At 37.9% G+C, this 14,450-nt stretch overlaps 1 protein-coding gene across 1 annotated transcript; it reads right to left on the bottom strand.

Annotated features, from left to right (window-relative positions):
- Positions 1-7,164: 7,164 nt before the first annotated feature.
- Positions 7,165-8,466, bottom strand: LOC137712109 (uncharacterized). The gene has a single exon (XM_068451252.1). The coding sequence runs from the start codon at positions 8,464-8,466 to the stop codon at positions 7,165-7,167; it is 1,302 nt and encodes a 433-aa protein (XP_068307353.1).
- Between the last annotated feature and the right edge of the window lie 5,984 nt (positions 8,467-14,450).

Here is a 14,450-nt window from a genome sequence, read left to right as displayed (position 1 = left end):
GTTCTTTCCTTGATCACAGATTCATGGATCTTGTAAGGGTTGGTGGGGGTGGTGGTCCATAGAGTGGCTTGCCGGAGAGAGGTGTGGTGTATGGGTATGCTCGGAGAGAGGGGAAAGAATGGTGAAAGGGAGAAAGTTTCCTGGGAATGAAGAGAAAGAAGAGAGGGAAAAAAAGAGGGTGAGAGAGTTCTAGAGAGAGAGAGATCATGGAAGAGGGAAAGAAACACCCCAGAAAATGGGGTCACTTGCCACGTGTTAGGTCGAGAGTGGTCCAAGGTGAAAAATATCTTTGCTTGCAAAATTACCAAAATGCCCTTACGTTTCAAATTTTGTAAAACGTTCATCGTAACACCAAATTTGATTCTGCTTGCACCCACGCGCTCGTAGCAACGAGTGCTACGAGGATATGTCAAGAAAAATGATCTTATGTGACACGGCAATGCGGTCAATAAAAGTCAACATTTTTGCCTCGAATGGCCTTTCGTAAATTCACACTCTAAAACTATAAAACCGTAAAATTTGGGGACGGGTCGTTTCAACATCAGAAGATTAAAGTCAAGCATATTCGATCCGAACACAACCTTGTTAACCTTTTCACGAAATCACTAACGAAGTTTAGTTTTTAGAAACTTGTTCAAGGAATTGGTATGTGTAAATTGTATGATTTGTAATAATTGTAGTTCTCATTAAGAAGTTTTGTCAAATTTAGAAGGAGTATCCTGAAGTATACTCACTTGACGACCTTATTGTACTCTTTACCTTATGATCAATATCATTTTGTCTGGTTGGATTTTTGTTACCCGATGATGTTTTAATGGGTCACCTACTCTGGGTTGGTCATACTCTTGTGTGTGTCCTACATAAATTCGATAGATGTTTAGTTTTGACTTAATGATTTAAAGAAGTAGTCTAACCACCAATCTCCACTTCATGTGGTTTACATAATATGATCGAAAAGATAGTTTCTCTAGCATCTAACCAAAAATATAATGATATGTTCTCTAGTGGGATTTGATTTCAATTTGTCAACTTTGTAACGTACTAAAGATTCGAACCAATTATCGCAAATGGTGTAGTGGCACTAAAATTTTATTTTGTTGAAAGATGCATGTGTAAATTTTATGAACGATAATTGGTGAGTGAAATAAAAAATATTAAATACATATTTTTTTAATAAAAAATAATAATAAATTAGGCGAATCGAATATATAAAGCACATTGTACACATGCATGCGTAAATGGACCATTACGGCAAAAGAGACCCTTGCATGCGCCAAGGATGGAGATCCCCACTGCTTGAACCCTAGCAAAATCCTTTTCCACAAAGCCGGCCGATTCGGTCGAAGATCTCATTGCCCTCCGCTATCTCGTTTTGACATCTTAATCAAGCAATGTAGCCTAAAGGAGTTATAGGCAAGACCAGAAGATATAAAGACCCATTTTCTAATGCCTGAGATTCAATATAATATTTAGCTTAGCATAAATATTCCCCACATCCAAAGTTTAAGAAAAATTATTTTGTACAGCATACTTTGCTGTATTCTAATAAGAAATTAGTGAACCTAGAGGTATCACATATTAGTTTGTTATTGAAAGTGTTCACTAAATCCTGCAACAATAGTGTGTGTTTATTTTCTAGTGGTGCTACATATATATTAAAATTTGTGCACTTAATGATGTGACACATTTTACACCATATAAATTTTCTCTACAACTATTAATCAAATTCCAACTTGAATTAAATTATAAATTTGATTAGTGACATCATTCGGTGTACAAATTTGGTATGCCTAGCATTATTCTTATTCTTTTATTATATTATTACACTAAGTGAGACGAAGGAGATGAGAAAATTTGAACCCAAGACCCAATGAGTTGAAGAGAAAGACCTATCTACGATTTCTTTGTGCAACAACGGTGTATTTTACTCTTTGATTATGAGCTCAAACTGAACCTTTTTTCTTCTTCTACGAAATAGTAAAAACCTTGTTATTTTCTAATTACAATCACCAACCATTTTTGAAAAATCTAAAGTCTTGTTTCGGAAATCTACCTATTCGTGGAAAAATGTGGATCTGGCCCTTCACACAACTCCCCAAGGGTTGATGGCATCTTGTGTGTTTGTTGGTTGTCGGGTTTTTGCTTGTTGGTGTGCTACACGAAGAATACAAAGTTAGTTCTGAAAGGTGCCTTTGTAGGGCCTTAGGAGTAGGCCCTGACGCTCGCAATCAAAACTAACAAAGTGCTAGGCGTGCCACTGCTATCTCAGTATAGTAGATACAGAACAAGTGTGTTTTAAGTTGATTACGTGCACCCCAAGTTACTCAAACTTCTTGTTATCAAAGGATTATAGCAGATGGGTTAAGTCTGCATTAAGTTGTTTTTCTTGCCTTGTAAACAAGGACTTTTAGTTCATGATCTTGTATGTTCGAATGGAGGGAGTCGAGAGCGCTTTAAGTCATTTGCTTAATTCCAAGTTGCTCTTAGTGAAAACAGATATATTAAGTTAACCAGATCCAGATGTAAATAGGACTCTTAAAATAGGAAACTGGTGGAAATGATTTGAATACATGCTGAAGAAAGCATTAAGCAACAAATCTACTAATTTAGAGGACAAACAAAGAGACTTGGGCAAGATTTTACCTTGGTTGGCAAGGTTGAAACTCTTGCAACCACTCCCCTTTGAGTTTTTAGGGGTTGTACACTAAAGGGGATGGATGGTAAACAGGTTTACACGAGGGAATCGATACTACAAAACTAGGGGAGTTAACAGAGCTTTTACACTAGACAAAAAATAACTTTTTCTAAGGAAACTATTGCTAAAATGACTGAATTTGAGTTGATTTCAGCTTTTTGGATGCAAATCTGGCTTGAGAGCAGAGTTTGTATGTTCTTGAGTTTGATTGGTTGAGTGTCCTTGTTCCTAATGCTTGCCTCCCCTTTTATAAGCAGTTTGGCCCGACTGCCTTTGGTTCTACTTTTGCCTGAAAGCTCTTGGAGGGTAGTGAGTCATCATCTTTTTACTTGTAATGCCACTAGAAAGTGCTTTTTGGCTGATAGTAGGATGGTCTCCATTACTTGTCACTTCAGTTATAGACATGTGGCTCATGTCTTGGCTGAGAAAGCTTCAATTTGCTTCAGATTTCGTGGCTGGGCTTCGGGCAGATTCACCTTGTTTTGACATCCTTGGGCCTTCCTTCAGTCTAGCCCAATATTCAAATATTAACCCAAACACTACCAAACTGAATACATTTTATATTAGTGGTTACACTACTAATTACATTAAGGCCTTTTGTATAAAACTTCACATTTATTAGATATGCAGTTAAGTTGGATACAATAACAATGGTTCCACTACTACGTACTAATTTCACTGATATTTTTTGTATAAAACCCTACACCTATTGAACTGCACATATGGTTAAATCAAAGATAGTATTGATGATGTTTAGTAGTTGTTGATGGGCCGTCTCTGAAACTTTGGCTAGATATCAAAGTGAGCTGACCATTTGGGTGTGATTGAACCTAAATTGGGACTACAAACTGAAAACCCCGAAGTCCCGAGTTGGAACACCCGAATTGAATCTATGAAACCGAAATCAAACAAATAGGGTTAGTGATGTTGAATTGACTTCATGTGTTGTCCAATAGAGAGTTGTTGTATGTGAGGGAGTGTGTTAAAAATTATAAAGTCCCACATCATCAATCTAAAAAAATAAATACACTTATATTGAATGATTTCGCTACTAATTATATCGACCTTATGATAAATCCTCCCCCTATTATATACGTTCGACCGTTTCTCAAACTTTGACAGCCACAAGTTAGGATCCCTTTCTTCTTTTTGTTTGTTACACTAGTGTTGTTAGTTTTTCTGGTGTAAACTAGAATTATTTTTAAAAGAAACGAGAATGTGAGACATTCTTAAAAGATCTATTGAAGTCACTGTTGCATCTCTTGAGCACATGATTAACCTTGGTTCTTGTCAACTTTCATCGATTGATTCGCAAGAGAAAGGTTTGCTCTGGTTGGCCAAAGGTAGAGCACGAGGCCAGTGTATCATTGCCAAACTTGCATACATGTTGGGCACTGGAGGGCCCCAACAGTAGCTATATGGTGGGCTGTTTACCCACTGAGAAGATAACTTCAATTCAATATGATGGGGGCTTTGAGGGCTTGCCAATCACATATCAAACTAATATTATTAAATCTTATTAAATCCTGAGTGTATTATTGGGTTTCTTTTTTCTTTCTGACCAATTTTGTATATACAACCTTAGTATATGTCCAAGTTTTTAATCTTTCATATACAGAGCTAAAGCTACCAGCCCGCAGATGGTACAAACATAATTAATTAGAAATGGGGAGCTTCCAAAAGGTTAGCCTATAGCCAGCCAGGCTGTGTTTGCACTTGCACATCACAAATAGTAAGTACTTTATATTGAACCGAAACTTGTCTGTGGTGAAAATCACAACGATTGGTGGCAAGTTCAAGCTTTGGCTAAATATATGGAGAGAAACTTAGATACCTATAATGATTTTCTAGTAGTCTACAATACATTGCTCATCACTTGACCTCAAATGATAAGTACTATATAAACAATTGTTCTATATCATCACGTCGTTACAAGTATTCTTGGCAGTCTAGGGTTATCTCCCCACCTCCTTATCTCACATTATGTGAGGTCATGTGGGCATCCCTCAGAAATGTTTGAGTACTCTTGACAAGAAATATATGTATTATTAGATCATCTTTTGGGCCGGCTACAAAATTATCTATAATTCATTGGTACAAGTTTTATTCAAGATTTAACTGTTACTAAGATTCATATATTTTTATAATCAAGACCTAATTGTTGATTTTTCTATACCACTTAATAACACGTACCATGAAAAAAAAAATTGCATATTTTTTACTGCACTTAACTGATGGTTACGAAACATAATCTTTTGGTTCCATTTGCAAAACTAAAAAGTACTGTTGAATAAGGACGATGATGATGAACCCATGTGATGAACCACATTGGCAAGAAGATGATGATATGTGCACTTTTTTGCACAAGTGATTGGAAATTGCGGCTTACAGTCTGACTTCCATGCTCATGCATAGGAAATGTACTAATTGTTTATAACGGAATGAGGGGAAAAAGGGAATAATAAAGATAAAGTAGATTAGCTACTCTCTTGATTATTGAATGCTTTTATCTTCACTCTGGTCGAGTCATGAACCACCAAAGAAAAAGTTATTTACAGTGCGTCTCATGTTATATTGCGATCTATGTAGGCCGGACATATTCAGCAACTAAAGGTGGTGCTCTTGTATAGCGTTTAGGATGCCCACTTCTCAATATCATGCAAGTATTATTGATTTGAGATGTCACGATGATATCTTTAAAAGTGTAAGAAGTCACTCTCCTAACAATCATATTCCACACAGCCAAATTCCATGACGGCATCCCTAGGGCCGGTGACCGTGTTGGTAATATTGTTGGTGACACTGACTGAAATGGCGAATGAATAAGCATCCAGCTTGTTAAGTCTTCCTCTGTCTATTTAGTTCCTCCTTCAATACAAATATCATAGTGCTATTTATATACAAGGCCATCTAGACAGTGTTAGTAATTTTGCACTAATTAGTTGAAGCTGTTGATGATAGGGTTGTTGTGTGCATGCACATAAATGCAAATCTTGATGCAAATCCCATGTAGTTTGTGCTAACCTGCATAAACCAGACGATGCAAAAGTCAAATAGTAATGCTAGTACGTACAATGTGTTGCTTATTATAATAGCTTTTGTTTGTACCTAATTAACAACATGAACATCCAACTAATAAGTTTTATATATTAATATCTTGACTACCATTGACCACATTGGATGGCTAAATGCACTTCTCTAATATCTTGACTACCATTGAGTTAGAGGACCTGATGGTTTTAGTGATATATACATACCAATTGCGGTAATTTAAAAAATAATATACAACTTATATCAAATGATTATGTTTTTAGTTATACTTTTGTGATAATATTGCACACTTATTAGATTGCACAAGTAATTAAATTAGGAACAATATATGTGTAATTATTAGTAGTGGGACACTCAATCCGTTTTTATGAAATCTTGACACATTGTGATACAACGTTGAATTCTAACCAATCCAGCATTGCTTTGTGAGGAAGATTACATAGCTTATATGTACATATTCTAACTTAAAGTTGGCTTAAAGTGGACAATATCTTGCCCGAGACTTTGGTAGTGATACATACAGTTTTAAAATGTAGGCTGGGAGGGAGACAATTAACAGGAGGAATAGAATGAAGAATTTGACATTAAGCGTAGTGTTAATCACTTCTGATGTTAACAAATAACAACGATATTAGTATGTGATGACAGCTGCAATTATCTTGTGTTCGCATTGGTTTGCTTTTGGTTATTGGTGTCTGCATCATGACTCATGAGTAACCGAGTCTTATACTGCAACCGTTAATCATTATTACTGCGAAAGAAGAGGGTTTTTCAACTCATGCATGCTCTTGAAACAATAAACAAACATTTGAATTGAAATCGAATCGAGATCCTCACAATTCGTTTTTTGTAGCTCTTGTACAAAAATTATTGGAACTATGATATGAATTCTCAACATGTAAAATCACACTCAGAAATACTTTTCGGTAACTGATCAGTTTTCTTATGCTTCTGGCCTCCTGAACACTTTAATCCCTACCTCTTTCGTAGCCCGTATTGCAGCAACTCAACCAACAGGAAGGGCTGTTACTATCCTGCAAACATAATAACATAAGTTATATAACTCTCTTCTGTGACCATGGGTTTATTAAGGAATAGTAATTTCTATGGCTAACTCCTAATGTCAAACTCTAAACCAAATTTCTTGATGGACAAGGAACAAGATAAATAATACTCTCCTCTAATTATTTCAAAGCAAAAAGAGAAAAAAAATGAAAATCATACTAAAAATTTGGTATTTATGTGACAGATTCTGAACCAATAGTCAATCAAGTTATAAACAAAAACCCTCTTTTACTATTTTTACAGTTTCGAGAAAGAAGACTTAATTTGGAGATTCATGTACTATCTACAGATGATAAGTGATAATAATGAGTTTGATAAACAGATTCTTCATTTTGCAGACACATAAATAAGGATCAATTGATGGTATGAAATTCGGTATCACTTACCATATCTGATTTAGTACTCTGATTTCCAGTGTCCGAGCTCCCCATGGTATCACTAGCTTTTCTCTTCATCTCCTTTGGGCCTGCTTCCTTCCTTGTAAGAGTGTCATTTCGAGTCAAGAATGCTTCATTCAGCTTATTTTCCGGTCCAATTTTATTGGAATAATTAGTACCTGATACATTAACATAACTGGGTTGCTTTGCTGGTTTAGCGCTGCTCAAAACCTTGTTGGGGAGAATAGTACTGTCGGTGTAGCTTAATGTTCCTTGGTTTGGACCTTCCCTGTTTGCTTGAATTTTCTGACCATGAGATGTGTAAGACTTCGCCAAATCTATTGAAAAATATGCATCGCTGAATTGATAACTTGGAGTCAAAGTAATGTCTTCAGAAACCGAAGTTGCTGTATCTTTTGAATTCAAAGAAGTGATGGCCATGTCTGCATCCGTTTGATGTGATCCACCATTTCCAAGTTTGCTAGTTGTAACGTTGAACTCTTGTTTCGGAGAAATTAATCTCTTATCCCAGCCGGTGACTGCTGCACTTGAAACCTTTTTGTCACCAATGCTCTTAATGTTACCCTTAAAAACTATCTGTCTTACCAAATGCAAGAGTTCATTGCCTTCACTGTTGTAATTTTCTGCCTCATTGATCCCGAAAGAAGCTCCTGAAGAATAGCTGCTCTGCCTTGTAAACCCGTTGGCGGGCAGTGGGGGAATTGGATTTTGGGTAGGTTCAAGACCTGGTTGCATATTACAAATGGCACAAGAAATATGAGAATCAAACTCACAAATGTGACACCTATACAGCCATTGATCATAACCAGGCTCATTGCAGAGATCACAGCTCAAATCGAACGGTGGAGAAAATGATAATTTCAATGCATGAGGGTGCGATGAAGTTTTAATGGAGAAGGGCAGGCCCGAGCACAAGCTATGATAGTAAAAGCCACAATCGGCACAATCATAGTAAAACCCCACGACATGAATTCGACAAGCCCGACAATTCAAGGCCCCTTTGGTGCTTGAAGGAGGAGAAGGATGGAGGTTCAAGTAGTGGCTTGGATGTGCCGGATGACGCATCTTGCGGGGCATGTTGTAGCATACTTGGTGCAATAAAAATGGGCAGGTTGGGCAGCTGTAGTAGTCCTTACCGGACTGTATCATGAGCTTGCACCCTGCACAGATTTTGTTCTGTTTGGAAGGTGAATAATTTGTAAGCTCCAATGGATGTTCATGGCTAAAGTGATGAAACTTCAGCTTCTGATTTTCCATTATTTCGACTGCTTTTGCTTCTCGAAAAAGTGCTTTTCTCTTCGTTAAATTTAAGTTTTTGCGGGTCTCAACAATTTCTTGAAATATCCGCAACTGAAGTTCCCAAGTCCTTGACCGATTGGACTATTTTCAAGCAGTATTTGGCCGGCACATACAGTCCAATGCTTGATAAGCTGACAATCTGCTGCATTCATTCAATAATAATATTAGTATTATTATTCAAACTGCTGCACTTAATTTATTTTTTATGCTGCTAAATGCTTGGCACATCAACATCAAGGACAAGGTTAGCACAGGAAAAGTATAAAGAGAACGTCAAGAATCATTCGTTTTCCCGGAGATGATTGATTCTCTTGAAAATATACAAAGATACCCTCTTTTTCCTGCTTTCATACGAGGGGTTTTAAAATTGTAGGGATTCGACCCTGGACTCACCTTAATCCTAACTCATTACCCCACCCAACCTCACCGTTTGGGCTAGCTGGAGGGCTTTGCATTACCAGGTATACGGAGAGGACATGGAGATTAAACATGTCAGTCACAAGCATCCATTGATGTTTAAGGAATTAGAGCAGAAAAATGAAAACAATAGGCCAGTTTTCTGCAATGGATGCTCGGACGCAAATATTGGCACTTGCTACTCTTGCAACCAAAGGCACCTTCTATTGATAACGTGTTTAAGTGTCGTATGTGCAGCAGTTTTAGCAAAGGTTTTGTCTACGGTTATAAAAAAATGTCCTTCTAATTTGACCTATGCAATCTTCGTTTGCATTCAAATATTAGGCTCATAAGCATCCCGTCAAGTCAAAGGAACAAAGCCTGGATGTCCTTCCACACAGGCATTACTAAAGAGAGAGGCATCCCTTGCTTTGTCTATGGAAGTAAAGCAGTCGCCCGCTTCAGTTGTATCATTGTGCAACTTCGATATGAGTGTTCAGTGTGTTAAACTGCCTACGGCTGCAAGGCACAAATCCGAAAACCATTGCCGATAGCTTAGCACATCAATGTTAGTGCAAAACTCTATCTCATAACTTAGCAGATCATTGCTGATAATTTAAGTATTGAAAGGTGTTGATAATTTAACTAGTTGAAAGGTCCAGTTTCTTTAATTAGTAATTGATCTAGTCATCCGCTGCTTGCTTGGCAGGGGCTAATTAGTTTTACCCATTTGGTAACTTACAAATGCGGGAAGGGTTTTACCTTTTAGGATGAATGATGTAAGCTGTTAAGTGACTGTTAAGTCTGTTAAGAAAGCTGTTAGTAGCTGTTAGTGTGTTAACACTGTTATCAGAAGTTTGTTAGGTAGTTAGTTCTGTTAAAACAGGTATCTTAGAGTGTAAGTCATGTGTGGCTATATGGTTCGTGTGAATCAACTGAAGACAGAATTTCACACTGCACAGAAAAGAGAAGATTCTGTGGACAAGTTCATGCTCAGACTCAAGGGAATTAAAGATGAGTTAATTTCTGCTGGTGAGAAGATATTAGATACAAACAGTTAATGTGCTTTGTAGAAACCAGAAAACAAAAGAACCTGGAGTTCTGCCCCAAAAGCCTTTTTTTTTATAACTTCATTTGCAAGAAGCACCGCAAAATGCAAGGAGCACAACTTTGTAGTAACATCAAAACTGTCATAAACATTTAGAAAATCTTTAAAAGCCAAGCTGGTGGAAAACACCATGTTGAAATGTAATTCGGGCAATTGTTCAAGCTCTTTGTCAATGCCGGTCAGCAATGAAGAAGTGGCCTTGTTCAACAACATTTTTTGCCAGAATCAGGATCTTTGGTTTCATGATTATGTCATTGAGCACCCGAAGTTTGTATTGTTGAAAATTCTTAGCCCGTGAGTCATGGATGTTGGTTGATTGTGTTGGACTATCCAAGGGTGGGTTGAGACTGTTGTGGTTGTAGGAGAATTTTGAAAAGATCACTTGCACTTTTTTCAAAATTCTTGAGTATGGTGAAAGCTTGCCCGATGTAAATAAGACCCTTAAGTAACTTTTAGATTTGAGTAGCCATCTTCTTCTCATGGTCACCGTTGCTATGGAGAGGAAGTCTTTGGCCTTGGAGGGTTGGTTGATCAGGGTGTACGACAGTTCCTCCAATGGTCTTAAGGAGCAAGATTTCACTGGAATTAGAGCTCGGATTGAACGTTGACAAAGAAATGCCTTTTAACAGCAAGATTGCATATGCGCACTTGTCGACATGCTTCACATAAACAAACAAAATCCCAAGAGGAGGAGTCTAATTATACAGGTACCATATACTTCTTTTGTTCTCAAGGATAATCTTTAATTTATGTCAATGAAATGAAAATTTGAAATTTGAAATAATACTGGTTTATTCACAAATGAAACCAAAAAGATGCTCAATGATTTTAACATGAATGTTCTATGAATGCAAGGTAGGATGCAGTTTAGCACACAGAATGCACAGATAATTTTAGTATGCTAGTACAGATGACAATCATCTTCTGAAGTTAAGTATGATTAGGAAGAACCCATCCCGCAGTTCAAACCACCCCTACCCTGTCCCTGCAACATATAAAACAGGGTTAAACACTTCAATCTAGCTAGTTCAAAGATATATCAGTTTATCGCTTACTTGAATTATTTGCTACGACTCAATTCAATATCTGTCTCAATGAGACATTTTGATTTCTTTCAAAACTAAGGCTTTCTTGGTGCCTTGTTTGAAGTTGCCGGCAATGTTTTTCAACGTTGGTTATAAGTCATATTTATAAACATTACAAACGTATTTAACAAAATCAAAGTTGTGATCTGAGAAACAATGCAGATCAACAATGTTTTCAAATGAATTAATTAGACTCTAAATGATTTGAAAAGTAAATACAATTGGTAAAAATCAAGTACCCCACATTTTTCTTTGACTTCCCAATTTCAGATCTTCCAAGTTTGAGAGACTGGATGGAATTTGAATATTCTCAACAGCGTCCTTGAATATCGCCTTGAAGCTTTCATTATATGTCAGATCTTCCAAGTTTGAGGGATTGGACGGAATCCGACCAACTGCATCTTTGAATTGTTGGATAGTGGCCAAATTAGGCTAGGAAACAAAACAATATTGATGAGGGAACATCATGATGAGGATTATGTTTCCTTGTTTTGTGGCTTGATTTGTTCCTTATTTTGTGGCTTGATTTGTTCCTTGTTTTGTGGCTTTTTCAAAGCCATAATTATTTGGCTTTCGGGTGGAAGAAAGGAGGAGAAGAAAAGGGGCTGATTTTTATTTAAATGCTTGCCGAGGGAGAAGGTTTGAAAGAGGAAAAGCATCCAAAGAGATGGTGAGAGCATTTGGCTCTACCATGGGCACGGGTGAGAGAAATCAAGAGAGCTAGAGTGAAAGGTCTCTTGTGAAAGAACTCTTGGGGTAGAGTGAGGCTCTTGGGAAAATTCTGTGAGTGGGTGTACAAGGGATATGGGATTGGGTTATGTCGATTTAACTCATGTGTAACTTGTACTGTTTTTCTCATAGTGAAGAGCAATATCTCTCCGAGGACGTAGGCAGGTTTTTGCCGAACCTCGTAAATATCTCGGTGTCTTTATTTCTTGTATTTTAAACTATTCAACTGTGGGTTTGTATGTTGGTGAAGATAATCAGCCAAGGCACAACAATTGGTATCAGAGCTTTGTTGGAAGCTTTGGTTCATTGAAGGTTCAGATTTATTATTCACCATGATGACTACAAACATGTCGTTTTCAGTTGAGAAGTTTAATGGGAAGGGCAGCTTTACTCTCTGGCAGATGAGAGTAAAGGATGTCTTGACTCAACAAGGCTTGGTTAGAGCTTTGAAGGGAAAAGATGGGAAGCCTAAAGAAATGACAGATGACCAGTGGGAGGAGCTGGAGTCGCGTTGTGTTAGCACGATTCGACACTGCATAGCTGATAACATTATCAACAATGTTATGGATGAAGATTCTGCACCTGCACTGTGGGAGAAGTTGGAAAAACTCTATATTGCTAAGAGTTTGACCAACAAGTTACATCTGAAGAGGAAGCTGTACAAGCTGAAGATGGATGAAGGCGGGAATCTCATGGACCACATGAATGTGTTCAATGGATACTTGGATCAATTGAGGAAAGTTGATGTTAAGGTTGAGGAAGAAGATAAAGCCCTCTTACTTCTTACCTCACTTCCAGATTCGTATGAGAATCTTGTGACAACCTTATTGCATGGAAAAGATACAGTAAGTTTGGAGCAGGTGCAGGCTTCTTTGGTGTCTTATGATACACAAAAGAGGAAGACCATTGTTGATGGTGGGCACGAGACTGCTTTAGCTGTTCAAGGTTGGAATCATGGAAGAAAATTGGGAGGAGGATTTGAGAGAGACAGCAGGTTCAAATCAAGCTCCAAAGGCAAGGGACCACAATGCTATGACTGCAAAGAATTCGGGCATAAAAAGATAAATTGTCATTTGAGAAAAAGAAAGGATGATCTTGGTCCAGGTAGCAGCAATTTTGTGGCGGAAGACTTCAAGTATGCCCTCTAGGTACTCGAAGCAACACATCTCCTGGTGATGTATAGTTTCAAGTGTTGCAGGGGTTTTGCAGCAGATGGAGCTATGGGATTCACAGGTGATGAGATGGTCTTGAAGAATGAGAAGTGTGAGGAATGTTTGTCTGGCTCGACGGGTGTTGCTGGAAATGGGTGCACTGACAAGTTTCCAAGTTGCAGACAATGAAGAGGAGGAAAACCTGCTAGAGGAGACGAGGATGTGTCGAGATCCTGTCTGAAGCTAAATGTTTTTTTTTGCTTGCAGCAGCTGCACATGCATTGGCAGTGACTGAATCGGAACAGGACCAACGAGGTTGATTCAGAGTGTGCATGCTGGTACGTAAGGCCAATGGACTTTGGTACAGTTTGAGTCGAGGTGGAGATAATTATGAGTACCAGAAAGTTTGGGAATTTGATTTAGTTACAGTTGTCCTTAGTTTGTACTTTGGGTGCTTATGGTGAGTGTTGATTCGAGTCTCTGTGATGTTTTCGAATTTGGCCAAGGTGGAGATTGTTGGATAGTGGCCAAATTAGGCTAGGAAACAAAACAATATTGATGAGGGAACATCATGATGAGGATTATGTTTCCTTGTTTTGTGGCTTGATTTGTTCCTTATTTTGTGGCTTGATTTGTTCCTTGTTTTGTGGCTTTTTCAAAGCCATAATTATTTGGCTTTCGGGTGGAAGAAAGGAGGAAAAGAAAAGGGGCTGATTTTTATTTAAATGCTTGCCGAGGGAGAAGGTTTGAAAGAGGAAAAGCATCCAAAGAGATGGTGAGAGCATTTGGCTCTACCATGGGCACGGGTGAGAGAAATCAAGAGAGCTAGAGTGAAAGGTCTCTTGTGAAAGAACTCTTGGGGTAGAGTGAGGCTCTTGGGAAAATTCTGTGAGTGGGTGTACAAGGGATATGGGATTGGGTTATGTCAATTTAACTCATGTGTAACTTGTACTGTTTTTCTCATAGTGAAGAGCAATATCTCTCCGAGGACGTAGGCAGGTTTTTGCCGAACCTCATAAATATCTCGGTGTCTTTATTTCTTGTATTTTAAACTATTCAACTGTGGGTTTGTATGTTGGTGAAGATAATCAGCCAAGGCACAACATGAATATCGCCCAGCAACTTTCATGATCCCAAAAGGGCAGAATGTGATGTATATTTTCCTCCCTGACCATCATTTTTGCTATATCTTCATTCCGACTTGTGACTATGACTCTTCCCCAATGCCCAACAGCTTTCATGATCCAAAATGGGCAGAACATAATAATAACACTAATCTGGAAGACCATCAAATTTAGAGCAGCGAATTTAAAGTCCTATTTCCCAGTGTAATGATGGCATAGATATACAACTATGAAGTCTATTCCATTAGTCCTATTGTATGTAAACCTGAGATCACGGATTCACGGGAGTTTAAATTTCCTAGATAGAAGTCTCATTTGCTAACTCTAGAATGTTAAGCTCCAAAATTAT

This window comes from Pyrus communis, chromosome 13 (assembly GCF_963583255.1).
Source record: "Pyrus communis chromosome 13, drPyrComm1.1, whole genome shotgun sequence".
Taxonomy (NCBI): Eukaryota; Viridiplantae; Streptophyta; class Magnoliopsida; order Rosales; family Rosaceae; genus Pyrus; species Pyrus communis.
This window is presented reverse-complemented; position numbering and strand designations above follow the sequence as displayed.

What these genes read in the sequence shown, in the direction of transcription:
- LOC137712109 (XM_068451252.1), bottom strand. Translation starts at nt 8,466, where the DNA reads ATGGAAAATCAGAAGCTGAAGTTTCATCACTTTAGCCATGAACATCCA.